The sequence below is a fragment of the Daktulosphaira vitifoliae genome, unplaced genomic scaffold, assembly GCF_025091365.1.
Source record: "Daktulosphaira vitifoliae isolate Bord-2020 unplaced genomic scaffold, ASM2509136v1 Scaffold_1, whole genome shotgun sequence".
NCBI classification, from domain to species: Eukaryota; Metazoa; Arthropoda; class Insecta; order Hemiptera; family Phylloxeridae; genus Daktulosphaira; species Daktulosphaira vitifoliae.
In genome coordinates, this window is record NW_026099572.1 from 74231209 (window position 1) to 74252639 (window position 21431).

The 21431-nt window shown below is 26.7% G+C and overlaps 1 protein-coding gene and 1 long non-coding RNA gene across 2 annotated transcripts in view; one reads left to right on the forward strand and one right to left on the reverse strand.

Annotated features, from left to right (window-relative positions):
* Window positions 1–5819, reverse strand: part of LOC126898146 (uncharacterized) — a 9451-nt gene extending 3632 nt beyond the window's left edge. The window contains exon 1 of the long non-coding RNA XR_007702226.1: window positions 5686–5819. This is a non-coding gene — a long non-coding RNA (uncharacterized LOC126898146). The remainder of the gene's footprint in view (window positions 1–5685) is intronic.
* On the forward strand, window positions 570–4426 carry LOC126897924 (uncharacterized). Its single transcript, XM_050671871.1, has 2 exons — window positions 570–1587; window positions 1618–4426. Exon 2 carries the CDS (start codon window positions 1926–1928, stop codon window positions 2946–2948), a length of 1023 nt encoding a protein of 340 aa, XP_050527828.1. The 5' UTR covers window positions 570–1587; window positions 1618–1925; the 3' UTR covers window positions 2949–4426.
* Window positions 5820–21431: the final 15612 nt, after the last annotated feature.

A 21431-nucleotide genomic window follows, 5' to 3' on the forward strand; every position in this document is an offset into this window, starting at 1 on the left:
CAGCCATTAAGGCTTGGCGCCCAACAATTGGACAGTAGCATCTTACATGAACACACGCTGTTTCCCATTCATATAGCATGACCAATAAATATTAAGAGTCGTAAAATCCTCCTCCGTAATCATTGCACATTTCATTGTAGAATTAATATGACTCAGGTGTGAATCATCCGAATATAATTTTCCTTCAATTGACTTTTTACGACAAACTACGCGCAGTGGTAGGATCTTAATAACGAGTTCATGGATATATATATTATATGCTATATTTTCACCTTGTAGCTAAACGCACTTCAACAATCCGTTAACCATAACATCTATATATAATATCTACATTCTATTATTATTCCTCTTTCTTAATTATAAAAAATATAAATATCACACATATGGCCGCTTATTTTATTTCCTTCATCATCCTTCATTATAATAATTTCTCTTCATTCTTTTTATTATTATAATTAATATCCTTGTCCCTATATCTTTTTTTTTTATGACAATATGAATTTCATAAATTTCTGAACTATACCAGCACACACATTAGGTGATTTCACATGGAATGACTTAGTGTATAATCTATGTTTCAACTAAATTTCAAATATTTAAAACAATTTTCTTGGGATTTATAGGCCTACAAAGTTAGAAATTTTATAAAAAGACACGTATTCTACGTGCATTATCTCTGTTGGGGGACCTAATTTCAAAATTTTTTTTTTTTAATTTTTTAGTTATATATCTGCTTAACACACCATAAAAATTTGAAGTTTGAGAAAAAAGTTTATCATGTAAAATTTAGCATTAGAAAATCAGTAAAAATCCGTTCAAAATCATGTATTTAATGATAGTTTTTTGTTGTTTTCAAACCATATTTTTGTAATTTTTTTATATATTACTGTATATGTAATATATTACAATACAATGTAACTATTATATATTATAATTATTACATATATACTTTTCTGTGAGAATTGTGTATAGGTTTTATAGGTTGTATTGTGGATATTTTTAATTTTAAATCTAATGCTTTGGCGTTGTTTGTCTTTATAGATATCTTATTCTGATATATCATTGTTATCGATTCAATCTGTTATTATCATAACGAGTCTATTTATACATAGTTTAAGAAGTACACAGTATAGACTATACTATCTCTGTGCATATTATTCGTCAATGTTTCTAGACGTTTCTTGAGATTTTTTTTGCTCCTGTTACATATATAATACATTTATTTTAAACTTATTTTTTATACAAAATTGTTTTTTACACTTCATCAAATATGAGATGTTCCGTCGGAAATTTTTCTAATGAAGATTGTCATAAATCAGTGTATGGATCTTTTTCTAAAAATTTAATTAATCTTGCTGATCATAATAATGAAGAAGAAAAATTATTATTAAATTTACGGACCAAAATAAATATAACTACGATTTGTGAGTACCACAAAATAAAATATTTAAATAAATTTAATCATTTATATGGACAAACGGTAAAAAAGTTTATTACCGCAATCTTGGTCTAGAGAAAAAGTATCTATAGAATTTAATACATCTGAGTATTTAGTTCGTTTATCAAGAGATTTGCTCAACAAGTATGGTATATTACCAGATGTTCCAAAAAAATCAGGTCGTGTATTAAATTGTGAAATAATTAAACTTATTCAAAATTTTTATGAAGATGATGAGTATAGTCGTGTATGTCCTGGGAAGAAAGATTTTGTATCCATTAAAATAAATAACACTAAGGAATTTAAACAAAAACGATTACTTTTATGTAATTTAAATGAATTATTTGTTGAATTTAAAAGTAAAAATCCTAACGTTAAAATTGGGCGGTCAAAATTTTGCGAGTTGAAACCAAAATGGTGTGTTTTAGCTGGTGCTTCAGGTACTCATACTGTGTGTGTATGTGTTCACCATCAAAATGTTAAACTTATGATTGACGGAGCTTCATTAAAATACGATTTTGTATACTTGCTTAAATCAATAGTTTGTGATATGGATAATTATTTTTGTATGATGAGTGAATGTTCCAATTGTCCGAATAACTATGAATACTTAAAAGAAACTATTTCTAAAGAGCTTGATGACGAAAACATTGTTTTTAAACAATGGGTAAGTACTGATCGGGCAGAATTAGTAACAAATATAGAATGTACAGAAGATTTTATTGAAACTTTAATTAATAAAATTATTAAACTAAAAAAGCACCATTATATTTTTAAGATCCAATCAAATTTTTTAAAACTAAAAAAAGAAACATTAGAATTCAATGAGTGTATTATTCTGGCAGATTTTTCAGAAAATTATAATTTTGCTGTACAGGATGAAATTCAAAGCTTCCACTGGGTTAATAAACAAGCCACTCTTCATCCCTTTGTTTATTATTATAAAATAGAAAATATAATTAAGTGTCGATGTATATGCATAATTAGTGATCACATGGAACATAATACCGTTGCTGTACATACATTTCAAAATCACCTTATACAAGACATTAGATTAACAGTCCCATTTGTAAAAAAAATTCATTATTTTAGTGACGGTGCTTCGAGTCAATACAAAAATAAAAAAAACTTTATTAATCTGTGTTATCATATTGACGACTTTGGTTTTGATGCAGAATGGCATTTTTTTGCTTCGTGTCATGGCAAAAACGCCAGTGATGGAGTTGGTGGAACGACAAAAAGAGAAGTATCAAAATCTAGCTTGCAGCGAGTTGGTTCAAACCAAATATTAACGCCAATTGATATGTTCCAATTTTGCGATGAAAAAATTAAAGGGATAAAATACATTTATGTACCCACTATAGAAGTACAACAGAATGAAAAAAATCTTAATACGCGATTTAAATTGTGTAAAACTATTATCGGTACTAGAGAAAAACACAGAATTGTACCAATTAATACCAATACCATAAGAAGTTTTAAGACATCATTAAATATTGTATCTTCATAAATATCAACTGATATTTATGAAGATACAATATTCTAACTACAAAGAATAAACCAAAATTATTTATTTTTTATTTTGTATCCAAAATAATGAATTAAATAATTATAATATATATATAATAGTTAAATTGTATTGTAATATATTACATGATTTTGAACGGATTTTTACTGATTTTCTAATGCTAAATTTTACATGATAAACTTTTTTCTCAAACTTCAAATTTTTATGGTGTGTTTAGCAGATATATAACTAAAAAATTAAAAAAAAAAAATTTTGAAATTAGGTCCCCCAACAGAGATAATGCACCTAGAATACGTGTCTTTTTATAAAATTTCTGACTTTGTAGGCCTATAAATCCCAAAAAAATTGTTTTAAATATTTGAAATTTAGTTGAAACATAGATTATACACTATACAATACCACATTTAAAAATCAAAAAAAAAAAAAATAACTTCTTAATGGTTTTAAGTGAGCTCAAAAACGCCAATTTTCTCAAAAAAAGCACCATTTTTAGAATGTCATTTAAGTTTAAAATTTCACATAAATTTTTTTTTTTTTTCAATGTTAAATATAAGTTATAATAAGGTCAATCCTAAAATTTTAAGTCGATTGAGTTAATATTGAATAATCTGTGTGTTTTTTAACATTCTGGTTATTTTTAACATTTTTTACATTAAAATAGCCATAAAAATCGGAAGGTCATAAAAAAAAAAAAAAAAAAATTGTTTTAATCTAATTTTAGCATAAATAATAAACCCTGAAAATTTAAGAAAAATATGAGGTGGTCGTGCAAAAACTTCTGGATGATTTGGCATGGATTGACCCATAAGATATTGTTACACGTAATATTTTAAATAATGTAAATTAATACTTATTAGACATAAATTTTATTAATTCCAAAAGTTATATTTTAAAATATTGTGTTAGGTTAAGTAATCTCTAATCCCTTCTTAGAATTACATATTATAACGAGTTAACATTTGTCGTAATATAATCGTCACTATTATTTATACGGGGCAACACTAAAATACCCTGTTCATGTACTCAACAATAATATCTTTTTAGTATTTATTAACATATTCTTTTTCATTTCAAATAGTCACCACTTCTATCCATAGAAATGGTTAATTTTAACTTGTTTCATTATACATTATATTCTTACAAGGACATGACCCTTTTCGAACAAAAATTTAGATAAACATTTAAGAGAAATATTCGTCAAACTCACGTATGCGGTTGGGTCATAAATCAATTAATAATTACTTTTAAAATCTTTCCTTACCAAAAGAAAATCTATGTATAATTTTTTCATCTTTGTTATTTTACTATTAATAGTTAAATGCATTGTATTAATTTTCGTCTTACTTGTAAAAAAACATGTTAATGTTACACATGTAAATGTCAAAATAATTTATATTATATTCATCTGTATTGATCTCTGTGTTTTATGCTTATTTATCAATAAACAATTATACTAAAAATTCGACAGTGAAGAATTTTGATGGTAAAAAAATATTATAAAAAGCCAGAGCAAATCCTTGCTCCTGGCTGTTCTTTTCGTGCTCTGTATTAATCTATGCGAACGTCGTGGTCGTCATTGTCGAAGTTTTTATGTGTTAATTTGTGAACTACAAATTTGAACTTGTGTTACTTTATTTATCATTTTTACCAATTTCATCACTAAGGTTATTATAAGAACCAGAGAATTTACTAGGTAAGATTTTTTTAAATCCATAAAAAAATTTACATTGTTATTTTATGACCCTCGAATACACCCCGAATCAAAAGTAACATTCACTCTCATTTTTTTAAACTCCAACAACAATTAATTAATTCTGACCTTATTCTTTTAATCTTTAAATATTATTTTTTATTAATTTTTGAGTTACGACACATTATACGTAATATATTGATTAACACATGGCAAAAAATAATGAAAGGAGTTTCAACTCAATCTAGATAAGATTGTGCCATGAAATCTAGTTTTTGAGATAATTATTAATTAGTATTAAGCGATGATAATATTCATAATTTTGATTATGACAATTATTTCATGATTAAGTAGGTTTAATTTACTTGCAAATTAAGTATTGATCGATTTTTTAAGTATTTATGATTTTTTTTATAGTTAGTTGAATAACTGAGTAACAAACTGTCATAAAAATATTTAATTACATTATTGTATTAAGTGTTTAAAATCTCATAAGTATGTTGAATTTTTTTTTACCATAAACTGTGCTAAAAAAATACTTTTGAAAAATGAAATTATCATTTTTTCAAGATGGCTATCAAACTCAAATATAAAGGTCTAATAAAAAAAAATTGAGGGATAAGCTCTTGTTTTCATACAACATTTTTTAACATCATCAAATTATGTAAGAAATATAAAAAAAATGATTTTCCAATTTTTTTTTAGAATGATTTAATTATTTAAATATTGCTAACTATTAATTATTCAAAAATTAAACTCATTGCATAATTATTTTTTCAGATTATTCAAGTTGGACTCAATTATTTGCGTAGTTCAGTATGTTATCGGGAACATGATACAAAAATGATGGCCATTTTTCAGATTCCCATCAAATTTAGGAAAATATAAAATCGGTAAATAAGAATTGTAATGCAGTTGAGGTGTCATTATTAGTAACTATTAGCTGATAAATCAAGAAATATATGTGATTAAAGGAAATCAATTATTTTTTTTATATATAATATTGTGTAGTAATTTTTTAAAACTTACCTTTGCTTTTGCTCGATCATTTAGAACAGCATATATTGCTCTTTTAAGAAAAGGATTACAGTTTAAAATATTTATTCTGGTTACTCTGATCGGCAATCCATCCTATAATGTATAACGTAGAACATAAAAGAGAAAAAAAGTCAAAACTAGTTACACAAAATAAAATGTAATCCTTATACTTTGACTTTTAATAGTAAATATTGCATATTTTTTAAAAATATGTTTTGATTTTTAAATTTTACAATTAATGCGCAATTTTCAAGTATGATTATTAAGCTTATAAACATACAGAGTTTATCCTATAATAATATAAGTTTCAAAAAAAAATATTTTTATGCATTATATAGTAGTATTTGTTTCATGATTTACAAACACATAAAAATTTATTGGGTTTATCTCTTTATAAAGACAAACACTTATTTTTAACAACTATTTTTATTAACGGTAAAATACTTATTTTATTAAATTAATATTACAAAAAACCCAGCACACTAGTGGCGTGGCATAGTTGGATCAAGTATAATGATATCTGACAGTGATTAAAATCACAATTGTAAAAAACGCTTCGATGCAAATCCATAGATAGTGTTTAATTTTAAAAAATTGGTGGATTATTCTAAAAGCTACATACATGATCTGCTATTTCCTTATTAATATCTTGATTAAGATAAAGTATGTTGAATGTAAAAGGAATATAAATATTATTTCTCATAAAAAAATTGTGTTGATCCATACACTTTTCAATAAGTTATAGCATTATAAAGTTAAACATGTAAAAAATAAAATCGAGAATTTTCACACAAAAATAGCATTTGGTAGCCATTTTCACCGTGAAAACAAAATAAAGTCCAAAATTTGTTTTTCCATAATCATGTACATTACATTAGATTTAATTAAAGATATATATAAACATGTCAGACTTTCCGGAACACTTTTAAAAGTTAATTTTTTGTGATAAAAATGTAATTTAAAATTTTAAATTGTGGGCAGGTAAAGAGTCAGATTTATAAAAAAAATATACTAAATGATAGGTAAAGACATCAAATACCTATAAAAAAAAAATTATATTGATTTGTTCATTTAAAAAAAAATTATGACAGTTTTAAGTAAAAAAAAATATATATGAAGTCTTAATAAAATAAAGAATGATTTTCTGTTATCTATAATAAAATATTGGTACTTGGAACAATAATATTATCACATTATTTGGAACTTGGAACTTTAATATTATAATACTTGGCACTTGGAACTGTCATTAACAAATGTTTAATTTATACTAATATGAAATGACAAAATAAAAAAAACCCAGCACAGGGGGGTCGCGGCACAGTGGTGACGTGGCATAGTTGATTCAAGTATAATGATATCTGACAGTGATTAAAATCACTATCAAAAATAAACGCTTCGATGCAAATCTTTAGATAGTGATTAATTTTAAAAAAATTGGTGTTTTATTCCAAAAGCTACTTGATCTGCTGGTTTCTTAATAATATCCTGATTAAGATAAAGTATGTCGAATGAAAAAGGGTTTATTAAAAAATATTATTTCTCATAAAAAATTGTGTGGATCCATAAACTTTTCAATAAGTTATAGCATTATAAAGTTAAATATAATATAAATAATAAAATCGAGAATTTTCACTAGAAAATAGCATTCGGTAGCCATTTTCGCCGTGAAGACAAGTCCAGAGGTCAAATTTTTTTTTTTCAAATTAAAGTATATTACATTAGCTTTAATTTAAGATATATATAAAAGTGTCAGACCTTCCGGAACATTTTCAAAAGTTAAGTTGAAAAAGTTCTACTTTCTATATGCATTTTTTATATTTGAAGCCCCCCCATATATAGGGAAATAGTCTGATTTAAAAAAAAATTATATCCAATAAAAGATATATATAAATACTACTTCTCATGAAAAAATTGTATTGATCCATACATTTTTTAAAAAGTTATAGCACTTTAAAGTAAAAAATGTCAATTATAAAATCAAAAATTTTCACACAAAAATAGCATTCGGTAGCCGTTTTCACCATGAAGACAAGTCCAGAGGTCAAATTTTTTTTTTTCAAATTAAATTACATTACATTATCTTTAATTTAAGATATATATAAAAGTGTCAGACTTTCCGGAACATTTTCAAAAGTTAAGTTGAAAAAGTTAATTTTTTGTGAAAAAGTTGTCATTTTAAATCCCCCCCTGTGGGCAAAAAAAGGGTCAAATTTACAAAAAAAATATACCAAATAATAGGTAAAGACATCAAGCATCTATAAAAAAAAAAAATTATATTGATATGTTCATTTTTGAAAAAGTTACGGCAGTTTTTAGTAAAAGAAATTGAAAAAATTTCGAAAATTAGCGATTTTTAAATTTGTAATTTTTTTGGAGGTTTCCCCCATTTACGGGGAACGAGGGAAATTTTTTCAATTTTGAAGGGTAATGTCTTTGACTAGATACAATTTGTGATCTTTTGACGTATCGTTGAAAGAAATCCGTTCAGTGAGAGCTGAGAAAAAGTGGTAACAGACACAAAAAAAAAAACACATAGTAAAACCAATACCTTCTCAGCTTCACATCGAAGCTAAAAGTTGTTATAATAATTTAAATATTTATGTATAATTTTTACCATATCTATGGTCGACTTGTCTAAAAATTTGTTCATGATTATGTTAATAAAATAATTGCAGTTGAGAAGGTTGATTCTATGTACTCTTATGGGCAAACCATTCTATTAAAAAATTAATATTTTATTACTATAAAAAAAAAAAAAAACACATCATAGTAAAACCAATACCTTCTCAGCTTCGCATCGAAGCTAAAATTTAAAAAATTCTTAAAAAATTTCGAAAATTAGCGATTTTTAAATTTGTAATTTTTTTGGAGGTTTTCCTCATTTACGGGGAACGAGGGAAATTTTTTCAATTTTTGAGAATAATGTCTTCGATTAGATACGATTTGTGATATTTTGACGTATCGTTGAAAGAAATCCGTTCAGTGATAGCTGTGAAAAAGTGGTAACAGACACAAAAAAACACATCATAGTAAAACCAATACCTTTTCAGATTCACATCGAAGCTAAAATGATCCAATGAAGAAAATGATTAGTTGATAACCTTGTAACCAGCATTTTTGAATTATGGTCATGATTATATCTGGGTGAGAGGAAAAGTATTGCCTATTGATATGTAATTATATAAATAACTAACCTGCTCATCATACCCAGACTTTATTTTAAATTGTTAATAAACCCCAAAATACTTGTTCAAAAGTTGTCAGCTATACATTTTTTTAAATTGATAATTTTTTAATATTAAAACTAGTAAAATATGTTTGTTGCAATTTAAATAAATAAAGTTGTTATTTTTAGCTTCGATGCGAAGCTGAGAAGGTATTAATTTTACTATGATGTGTTTTTTTTTTTATTTTTTTTTTATTTTTTTTTTTGTGTCTGTGAACGCTCAATCTCAGCTCTCGCTGGACCGATTTTGATGAACAATATGTCAAAAGATCACAAATCGTATCTAGTCGAAGACATTACCCTCAAAAATTGAAAAAAATTCCCTCGTTCCCCGTAAACGGGGGAAATCCCCCAAAAAATTACAAATTTAAAAATCGCTAATTTTCGATATTTTTTCAATTTTTTTTACTTAAAATTGCCATAACTTTTTTAAAAATGATCGAATCAATATAATTTTTTTTTTTATAGATACCTTAGATAATTACCTATCATTTTATATATTTTTGTGAACATTTGACCCTTTAACAGCCCAAAGGATGGGGTTTCAAAATGGTAACTTTTTTACAAAAAATTAACTTTTTCAACTTAACTTTTGAAAATGTTCCGGAAAGACTGACAATTTTATATATACCTTAAATTAAAGCTAATGTAATATACTTTAATTTGAAAAAAAAAAATTTGACCTCTGGACTTGTCTTCATGGTGAAAATGACTACCGTATGCAAAAATATGCTATTTTTGTGAAAAAATTCTTGATATTATATTTTACATTTTTTAACATTATGTTGCTATAACTTTTTAAAAAATGCATGAATCAACTTTATTCTTTAATGATAAATACTTTATATATACTTCTTTCATTCGACATACTTTTTTTTAAAATCGGACCATTTCCCTTTATACAGGGGGGGTGCAAACCTTTTAAAATGCGTATAGAAAGTAGAACTTTTTCAACTTAACTTTTGAAAATGTTCCGGAAAGACTGACACTTTTATATATATCTTAAATTAAAGCTTATGTAATATACTTTAATTTGAAAAAAAAAAATTTGACCTCTGGACTTGTCTTCGTGGTGAAAACGGACATCAAAGTTAAAGAAAAACGTACGATTTCCGTGAAAAAAATCTCGATTTTATATGTTATATTATTTAATTTATATTTTATATAACTTTTGGAAAAATGTATGGATCAATATTATTATTTTTTTATAATAAATATTTATATACCCCTTTCATCTGGCACGCTTTTTTTGTAAATCGGATCATACCCCTTTAACAAGGGGGGTCAAAACTTTAAACATGCGTATTGTTACTACGATATTTTCAATTTAATTTTTGAAAGTATTCCGGAAATACTGACACTTTTAAATATATCTTAAATTAAAGCTTATGTAATATACTTTAATGTGAAAAAAAAAAATTTGACCTCTGGATTTGTCTTCATGGTAAAAATGACTACCGTATGCAAAAATATGCTATTTTTGTGTTAAAATTCTGGGTTTTGTATTTTATTTTATTTTAAAATACCTGACAAGGGGAGTACAGATTTTCATAAATATTATATAAATTAAAATTGATATAGTATAGATAGTTAAACTTATTTAAATATGTTTGTTTCTTTTAAGTCGAGAAAAATAACTTTGAAATTTGAACTAGCTTAAATAGCCAATTTTTCAACCGCCGGAAGCAACGTACGGTTGCCGAGTTGGTAAAATTTATGTTTTACACGCTTGGGGTACGAGGTTCCAACCCGCATATGGCAATGAATTTTTTGCATTTTTTCTTAATTCTTTTTAAGTTAGTATAAATTTTAACTCGTTTGATTTTTATCACATTTAGATTCAATAACTTCAATAAAGATCAAGGATCCCATCACTTTAGTCGCCCCTTGCAAGAAGAAATTTCTTATTCGTATTAAAATTATTTTACTATATTTTAAGTTTTCGCTTCGATGCAAAGCCGAGAAGATATTTTTTTGTGACTATCATTTATTTTCTCTGCTCTAACTTGACCTACTTTTTTCAACAATACGTCAAATTACTACAATTCGTATCTAGTTGAAGATATTACTCTCAAAAATTGAAAAAAAAATTCTAATTTATCAATTAAACAGTTAGTTATTACATCGTCTCCATAAAGACAATTAAAATCATTAATTTCTAATGTTTTCAAAATATTTATTAACGAATGAAGTTTGATATGATAGGTTTCAACTACAAAATTAAATCATTTTACTTTGTAATTTAATAATTTTATTACTCTGTTTGTGTGTGCTACTATTAGACTATAATATTCAAATTTTTTTCTAACGTGTTGCTATATAAATCATTTCTAAAAAAAATGATTGTTTTTTCTCCTGAATTAACAATTGATTTTTACAAATATAATCAAATTTTATAATAAACTCAATTGAGTAAATCTTTTTAACAACTTTGTTTTGATTGGTACATTTAGTTAAAGTAAATCATTAAAATTAATTAAGTTCTCAATATTTCAATTATAGAATCTTTTCAACAAACAACAAAAGTTCCTAGGAAATTATTACTATTACTTCTATTTAAGTTATCTATTACCATAAAAATGCAAAAAAATATTGAGCTTTTCTGATAAATTTACAATAAATAGTAATTATAAAACTTTCTGACTGCATATTGATCTTAACGATACAATTTTTTTAATTGTCATAAAATTTTCTATTTAATTATGTCAATGTCAAACTTACCAATTGAGCTAAAAGTTATGGTAAAATAAATTTTTTTTTTTTTTTATAAACATTTACAACAATCAACTTTAAACGATTAACAAAATTGGTTAAATATGTCATTTTCCTTATTTTTAACTTATTAATAATCAAATTAATATTAAATATTATATCAAATCAGTATTAATTTAAAACAATTTTTTTTGTTCTTAATTATTTTTTTTTATATGTAAAAACTATTTTTTAATAATATTAAAACTTAGAAAATATAGAAAAAGTCTAATTGCACATTTTAAAACATCGCGAAAAGTTGATTTAGAATAGTATATTTTTGTTTCTGATGGAAGTTCCTTGTAGTCCAGTGTATAAAACTTATAACTTTGTTAATTGTTATAACTTTATCAAAAATGACCAAATNAACTTTGTTAACTGTTATAACTTTATCAAAAATGACCAAATCAGTATATTTTTTTTTATTTAGATGCATGTCTTTATCTATCATTTGGTTTTTTTTATAAATCTAACCCTTTACCTGCCCACAAGAGGGATTCAAAATATTAACTTTTTTTTTTTTAGTTAAAGTAAATCATTAAAATTAATTCAGTTCTGGATATTTCAATAGTAGAATCTTTTTAAATATCAAAAATTACTTAGAAATGATTACTATGATTTCTATTTAAGTGTTCTATTACGATAAAAATGCAAAAAATAATGAGTTTTTCTGATAAATTTACAATAAATAATAATTATAAAACTTTCTGACTGCATATTAATCTTAAAAATAACATTGTTTTAATNTACTGATAAATTTACAATAAATAGTAATTATAAAACTTTCTGACTGCATATTAATCTTAAAAATAACATTGTTTTAATTCTCATAAAATTTTCTATTTAATGATTCATTCTAGTCAACGAAGGAGTAATTTTNTAATGATGTCAATTTCAAACTTGTAATTGAGCTAAAAGTTATGGCAACATATTCAATTTTTTTTATAATAAACTTTCACAATAACTTTTCATCAACTTTAAAGGACCAAAAAAATAGGTTAAAAATGAAATTTTGGACTGATTACTTTTAATATATTAAAATTCAAATCAGTAATAATTTGAAAACAATTTTTTTTTTTTAATGACATGGTATTTTACAAACACCTACTTCAAAATGGGATGAGATGCATGGGGTCAGAACAACTTCCTTCTTCATAAGAAATCATTGAAAATATTACTGCTGTATCAGTAATGACATTTTTAGAATAGTTTTTATACCACTGTTATAGCAGTAATATATGATTTTTCTTTTAATTATTATTTTATATATATAATTAGTAATAANTGTCTATCAACGTGTTAATGTCTAATGTTTTTAAAGTATATATTTTCGAATTGTGTATGATATGATAGTATGCGCCAACTATGAAAAAAAATAATTTTACTTTGCTTTTATTAATTTCTTGACTATGGTATACTAACAATCTATAATATTCAAAATTATTTGGTAAAATATTACTGTTTAAATGATTTTTGGTTACCTTATTTTATAATTGATTTTTACAATTATAATCAATTTTTATAATACGCACAACTGATTAGATTTTTTAGCTTCGATGCGAAGCTGAGAATTTAATAACTTTTTGATTGGTTTTTTTTAGTTAAAGCATATCATTAAAATTAATTAAGTTCTGAATATTTCAATTTTAGATTAACCAAGAATTATATAGAAATGATTACTATGATTTCTATTGAAATTATTTATTATGATAAAAATGTTAAAGAAAATAGTGTTTTTAACGAAATATTGAGTTTTTCTCGTAAGTATACTGTCAATAGTAATTATAAAATTTCTGAACTGCATACTAATCTTAACAATACCATTTTTTTTTTTGTAATCGTAAACTTATAGTAAGAACACTTATTTCATTACTGAATGATGCTAAATAATGTAAGCAACAAAGCCAAAGATAATGCAAAAGNTAAGTTTTTCTTATAAATATACTGTAGATAGTAATTATAAAAATTCCTGACTGCATATTAATCTTAAAAATAACATTGTTTTAATTCTCATCAAATTTTCTATTTAATGATTTATTCTAGTCAATAAAAAATTGTTTTTGAGCCATTTTAGCTAAAAATGGAAAGTTAGGTCTGAAAGTTTTAATTGATTGATACGATGAGTAAATCTTTTAATCTATCCAACGAATTAATATTAACATATTAATAAATTATTTTTTTCATATAAAACTCTAAACTCATCTATAGAATTAATTACTAAAAATGTGGTTACGCAGCAGTTAGGATAAGTATAGATAGGTGTCGGTGAGTTGATTTCCAAGACTTATTTTATATATAAATTGATTCCCCGAGACAAATTAGAAGATGTACGAGTTAATTCCCAATACACATATGAATTCATTCCTAAAATTTAGCCTATTGTAACAATATGAATCTATAATTTTTCATACTTCAGCCTATTAGCGTTACCCAGGAGACACCACGAGGAGGTTGGCTGTTAAGTCTCCCAAAAATTTTTTTTAGCTTCAATATGAAGCAGAGAAGGTATTTTACTCTTTTATTGCCTTGCGATAAAAATATTTAAGTTGAATTAATATAAAAAAATTTTTAGTTAATTATCGTCAACATAATTACTAAGATCAAGGTAAAAATTTAAAATGTTTTATGAAAACAAAATTTATATCCACTCATCAAAATTAAAGGTTTAGATTTTTCACTTAAAATAAACTATATTAATAAAAAACGATATTTTTTTATGGAGACGACGATTTGCTGTTCATTAAAAATAACATTTTTATAATAAATAGTTTTACTTAATTATTAGTCTTGTCACACAAAATGCAATAGAAATCAAAATGTTTGTAATCATTTAGNCCTAATTATTAGTCTTGTCACACAAATTGCAATAGAAATCAAAATTTTTGTAATCATTTAGTCTATTGTTGTGCGGGCCCACGTGGTAAAAGGAATTAAACTTAATGAGAAAAAGAAAACACTCACTTTTCAATAAAATTTTAGAATATATAATTTGATTGACACAATTAATAATACAATACACGTTATTTATTAATATTAATACAAATGAATAGAATAATAAAATATAATGACATAGAATGATATAGAATGATATAGAATGATTTAGAATGATATAGAATGATATAGAATGATATAGAATGAGTGTAACTAGCGCATACTAAACCACGACTGACTGTAGGGTACCTACAGTGGGAGTCCTTTGCCCATGGTTGCCCTAAAACCCTTGGTCAGCACATTCCTGTGTTCGACGACAGTCGGACGACCATGTATTATATACTCCACACAATTATAAAATAATANGATTGTATTTTGGATCTTTAGTAGGATTCATTGGGTCTATTATGCAACACTCTTTAAGTTCGAAATTAATTACTGCAATAATCCAATGATTCATTTTTGATAATTCTACATGCCATGGCATAATGACAGTACTATTTTTTTCGAAGTTATACCTATTTTTCTGTTCTTGATTTTTTTGCGTACTACTTAAAATTTCTGTTACTTCGTTACAGTATAAAACTTTTAAAACTGTTTGTTTATTCATAGACTGTATGGCCAAACAAATATCAATTACAAAGTTGCTTAGCCAACTTTCTCCATAAAGACAATTAAAATCATTAATATCTAATGTTTTTAAAGTATATATTGTCGAATTAGGTATGATATGATAATAGGTACCAACTATAAAATTAAATAATTTTACTTTGTTATTTATTAATTTCTTGACTCTATTTGTGTGGTCAACTACCAGTCTATAGTATTCCAAATCTTTTGGTAGCATGTTACTGTATAAATTATTTCTTAAAATATTATTTTGGGTTTCATTTGATTTTAACAATGGATTTTTACAATTACAATCCATTTTTATATTACACTCAATTGATGAGATTTGTTTTATATCTTTTTGATTAGATTGTTTTGAAATTAAATTCGTATAACTTTTTATATTTATCTGTCCATTGCCATCAGTCATACTCAATGACCGACTGAAAAAATCTTCCATTGTTTCTATTTCTTCAGGCACCATAAAAGCGTCGTCGTCTTCTTCATACATAACTGATTGCAATACATTGTTCGTATAATCCAACATTATACTAGGTTCATTTTCTTTTGATGGATTTGTTAATTTATTGACAGATGAATTATCTTTTTTTAGAATAATTAAGTACGCCCCTTTTCCATTACTTGGCCATCTCTTTTCAGATACATTTTTATCATTACAACATATCCATTTGAACTTTTCTTTTAAATATACGGTATAATGTCCAGATTTAGTATCATCGCCAAAATGAAATATTGTAGCCAAAGGCGTGTAAAAAAAATTTTCGATTGTAAATTGAGCTTTAGAAATATTTTTCAACTTCATATCTGTTATTTTATTAATTACATTTTGACCATCTATCCAAGCAGAATTGAATAATGACAATTGTAATACTAAGTAATCATTTGCCTTTATTATTTCGTGTCGTCTTTTGAAACCTCCTTTTTGATTACAGTTTTGGCAAGAATAATCAGCAATGGATGTCCATTTATTTTTATTCAATTCAAGTAGACTTTCTAACTCTATACTATGTTCATAATTAGAAGGTAATTCTAATCGTTTCACAAGATTTCGTTCCTCTTGACTGCAAATTTCTTTTTTACAGTAATCACAGTAGCTTATACAACTTTCGGTAAAACTGAATAAGTCATCATATATACTACAGTTACAATTCACTAAAGCTTCCATAAATTCTACACAATCTTGTTGCTCATTTCTAGTAAAAATCGTGTTGTTTAAAGTGTCATCAACATATTTTCTTATTTCAAACGTATCAGTCACTTTATTAGCTTCATATCCAATTAGCTGTTGTTTTAATTTTTCTCCAACTTGACCTTTATGAATCGCACTTACTAACTTATCACAATGATATAAAGCTTGAATAACAGAGTTCGCATAACATGATACATTATCTATATTTGCAAAGCCAATGATTTTTCGAGAAATCTTTATTTTACTTATATTTATTTTATTTAACACAATTTTTTTTTTTGCAATCGATACATCTGAATGATCATTGTCATCGGTAATGCTCATTGAACGATTAAACATATCTTTCATAGTTTCCATATCTTCAGATTCAATAAGAGCGTCATCATCTTTACCGTGTACAACTGTTTCCAATGCATTTTCAATGTGTTTATTTAAATCCTCTGAGGATTGTAGTTTTTCTTTCAGTGGTGGTATAGAGTAGTTATCAATCCTTTCCTGGTTGTTAGATCGAGAAGGAGATTTTGTTCCTTTGTCCACTAAAATCAAAGGTCTATGGTCACTAACCAGATTTTCATAAACAATTACATTAAAATTAGTGTTGGTTATAACATTGTCAATACAAGTACCATAGTCTGTTGTAATTTCATTGACAAGTATTTTATACTTCATCTCTTCTATAGTTTTATTAAGAACATTGGGGATTTTATAGAAATTTATATTGAAATCCCCAATTATAATGATGTTTTCTTCATTAATACCGATGATATTTTTTAAGCATTCACACATTTTGTTTGTAGGAAATTTAGGCGAAACATATAATCCGACATATGTGTAATTATCAAGGATAACACAAATAATTTCCATGTGTTCTTTGTTATGAGTAATAACTGAGTGTTCACTTGACTTGAGACTATGACGTATATTATTATTTATGAAGCATATTGAACCACTTTTGCCATTGTCATGAACTTTATTGATCCTACATACCTCTGTGAATCCTTCAATATTATAAAAATCAGAATCTGTAGTTCCAGTTTCTTGAAAAAATAGTAAATTTGATTTTAATAATATTTTATCAGCAAGAATGTGTTCAACATATTTGTTTAATGATCTTATATTGTGGGAAACACAATATATCGGGTGACTATTTAATGTCAAAAATTCAAATTTAGGTTTAATTGTACAAGATCGCAGTCTAGTCATTTCAACATTAACTTTAACAGTAGGTTTTGGCGGATTAGATGGAAAATAGTCTATACTCAAGCCCTTAGCCGATGTTGCTCTACTGCATCCAACATAAAGCATGTTGCACACTAAATTCTTTTTAGGCACATGATATGCAACATTTTCATAAGTTGCCCCTTGCGATTTATGAACAGTCAAGGCCAATGCCTCAACCAAAGGTAATTGTGTTCGAGTAATTTTCCGGTTCTCTGAGTTACCAATTTGAAATTCTAAGTGTGTAATTTCAATAGGCGTCCAATGAGACCAGTCGTCAGATACATCTCCTTGAGGAGATAACTTTCCTTTAACTTTTTGTCTGGTGATTGAACCAATTTCTGGTTCGTCAAATTTTATCCACACTCTATGTGCAACTTCTTTACCATTAGCAGTTACTGTTCGGTTAATTTGCATCAATTCTCCAATTGCGCCATTGACAATACCATCTTCTGTACAGATATTTGTAACAACCATGTATTTTGCTGTTAATTTTAGTATTAGTGTTTTAGGTAATCCCATTGTTTTTTGTCTTGGAAGATTCTTTGCTGCAGTGATGTCAACTTTTCTACCTGTTGTATCTATTGCTTCAGACACAAAACTAGTAGTATTTAGACTACTTAATACTCTTCTATTCATATCATCTACCTCTTTATTTGTGGCCCATAGATGCATAATGCCCGGTTGAAAACTAATATCTAACGGTTTTGTAAGATTTATAAAAAAATCGATATCTTTTTGAGTCAGTTCTCCTCTTGCTAATTTAGTTAATACTACAGAAAATTCTTTATCATCTTTCTGCCTCATAATTTCAGTTAACTCATAAAACTGAAAAGTTTCCCATATCGCTTTCGTCGCTAGTAATTCTATCGAAGTTGGATATTTGGCAACTATTTGATCAAAATATTCGTACAGTGGTGTGGATAAAACTGGTGGTAATTGATAAAAGTCACCAAAAACAATCACATTTATATCACCAAATGGTTTGTCAATACGTAGAATATGTCTGAGTCGTTGATCAATGTAACCAAGAGTCTTTAAGCCAACCATAGAAATTTCATCAATTATGAGTAGTTTGACATTAGCCAGTTGACACCGTAAAGTATTTGATATGTCAGCACCAAGTTTTGGTAATATCCCAGAAAATTGATTAATTGGTAATTTGAATGCAGCATGAAGTGTTAAACCTCTTATACCGTATGCTGCTTTGCCTGTAGGTGCTGTGAGTAACACAGGAGTAAGTGACAAATCATCTATATCTGGCCTGACATTAGCTATTCTAATTGTTGATTGAGCTAAAGTCCGTATAAGTACAGATTTACCAGCCCCAGCTGGGCCAGTTACATAACATAAAATACTAGGTGCACCTGATCCCCATATTTGCTGTCTAAGTACATTAGTAACATGATAGAGAATCATACGTTGACCTTCATTCATACATTTCACTAGGTTTATAAATTGTTCGTTATTAATTTTATGTACGTTAAACATTCCATTGATTTCATTATTTTTATCTGAATTATCAGCATCGTCATGGTCTTTAAAATCTCCTATATCCAACATTATCTTATCATGTGGGACCCAATCATCCGGTAATTCAGTCTCATTAATATCTTGTTGCTTTTCAACGTTATTTATATCTTCATCTAAATCTTCTTCTTCAATTTTATTGAACTGATAATACATTTGTTGAATTTGTTCAATATTTTTTTCATATACTTCTTGACAATTTATATTTTCTATATCATTGTATTCATTTCTCCAAGGAAAAAACAACATAATTCTTTCCCTATAAAAGTCAGCAGGACTTTTATCGATACTAAATCTTACGTATCGAATAATCTTTCGAATCTTACGCTTATGCATAAACTTGTTGGGTTTCCCAATTAGAACATTACTTTCATAAAATACATCATCATTTGATTCAGCGTCTATTGTATCATCAGACTCAGAATTATCCAACTTTTTATATGATTTTTGTTTACTTTTAATTTCAAAGTCAGCTGCAAATTCAGCTAGAGTTAAATTTTCATAATAAAGTGGTCTACACGAATAATATTCTATTAGTCCATCACAAAATATATCAGTAGATTCAGGATTCATTAGACCCCGAAGAGCAATAGGTTTAACCATGCGAGTTCTTTTATCCGAATGACTTGTATTAATAAATACGTGGCCAGTAGATGTACATGATTGTTTTATTCCTAAACAAGTGTAGACCGCTTCTTGAGCAGATATTTCTTGACTTCCGGAAAATGAAGACGCAATTTTCCATAACTGTGTTTTTACAGACATGTCTGATGATGATTTTAAACTTTCTACTATGTCTTTCATAAGCTTAGATATACCTCTTTGACTTTTTCCTATGTATTCAATGACATATTTGACACAAGAATATGTATCTAAAATGAACTGAATGTCCATATTGGACTCCCATAATGGAAGTAAAATTTCATTAAACCCAGATACCATACGATGTTCCATATCTCTTTTTAAAAATACCATGGGTCGTTTAATTCCAACCCTAATAATAGATTTATATTCATTGTAGGATGTTATTTGTAAATTATGCAACATTTCTTCTATAGATTGGTTTTCTGTAGATTTATAATTCCTTAGGTATTGCATTAAAACTTTGTATTTATGTAACCGTTCTTTATAGTTTGAACTGGTTTCCGGCGTTAGTGGTGTTAATATACAAGTTTCTTTCATTGGAGGATAAGGTATATTAAATCGACAATTGTTAGTCTCTTTGTCTTTTGCACTACGATAACAAGTATGTGTATGACGGTGAGTTTGTTTTGATCTGCTATATGCATTCGCAGGGCTGTCTTCGGAAACCATGCATTGTATATACTTATTTATAAGGGTCACACAGGCGTCAAATGTTTCAGGCTTGGCAGGGTCAAATTGAGGTGCGTTCACAAGCCATAAAATCATGTGAACATGTGGACTACCACGATGCTGATATTCAACACGATAGAAATAATGGTAAACTGGGTGTTCATTAAAAATTCCATTTTTATTTCTTATCAATTTAAATAAAGCTCTAAATCTTTGATCAAAATATGTAGCACAAACAACAGGATCTTCTCTGATTAAATTTGATTTTTCTGCATATGGTAAATTTAAAGCGTCTTCGTCAGATATTTCAATTTTGTGACGTAATTTATACAATATTTTCAATAAATCACTCCATGTTGACTCACTTGGGCTAATTGTTAAAAATATTGTAGGGTGACCTAATTGTCTTACCATCGCAAAAGTATTTTTCCTTACAGTGGCTAAATGTGATGGTGAATTCTGTACATTCTGTAATAAACGGTAGCCTTGATCATCATCAATCATTTTCGTTAGATTTTCAGAATTTGCAACGTCACTAGCTGTTACATTTTCTTTTTTATTTTTTCGCATAATTATTTGTACGTTATTTGAAATTTGTTTGTGTACAAAAACTTTACATTTGAAAAATAAATTTGGCGTATCCGCTGCAAAACGCCTATCTGTATTCAAAAGTTCCGATCTAATCACCTCGGAGTGATTTTTTAACGGATCTCTAAGTTTTCTAGGATGGCCACCAAACAAATTAGGAAACGCCTTTTCTCCGGCACGGTCGTCAATTAAGATGGATAAGGGTCTCAAAAACCTTCACCCGGAGCAAAAGACACATAGTCACCATTTTCAACCATAGTGTCTATAGTTCCTGGGTTAACTAGTTCATCATTGTCACTCTTATCGGACTCTTCACTAACTAATAAGTCTATCTCCTCTGTCATTGTTTGAATATAATTT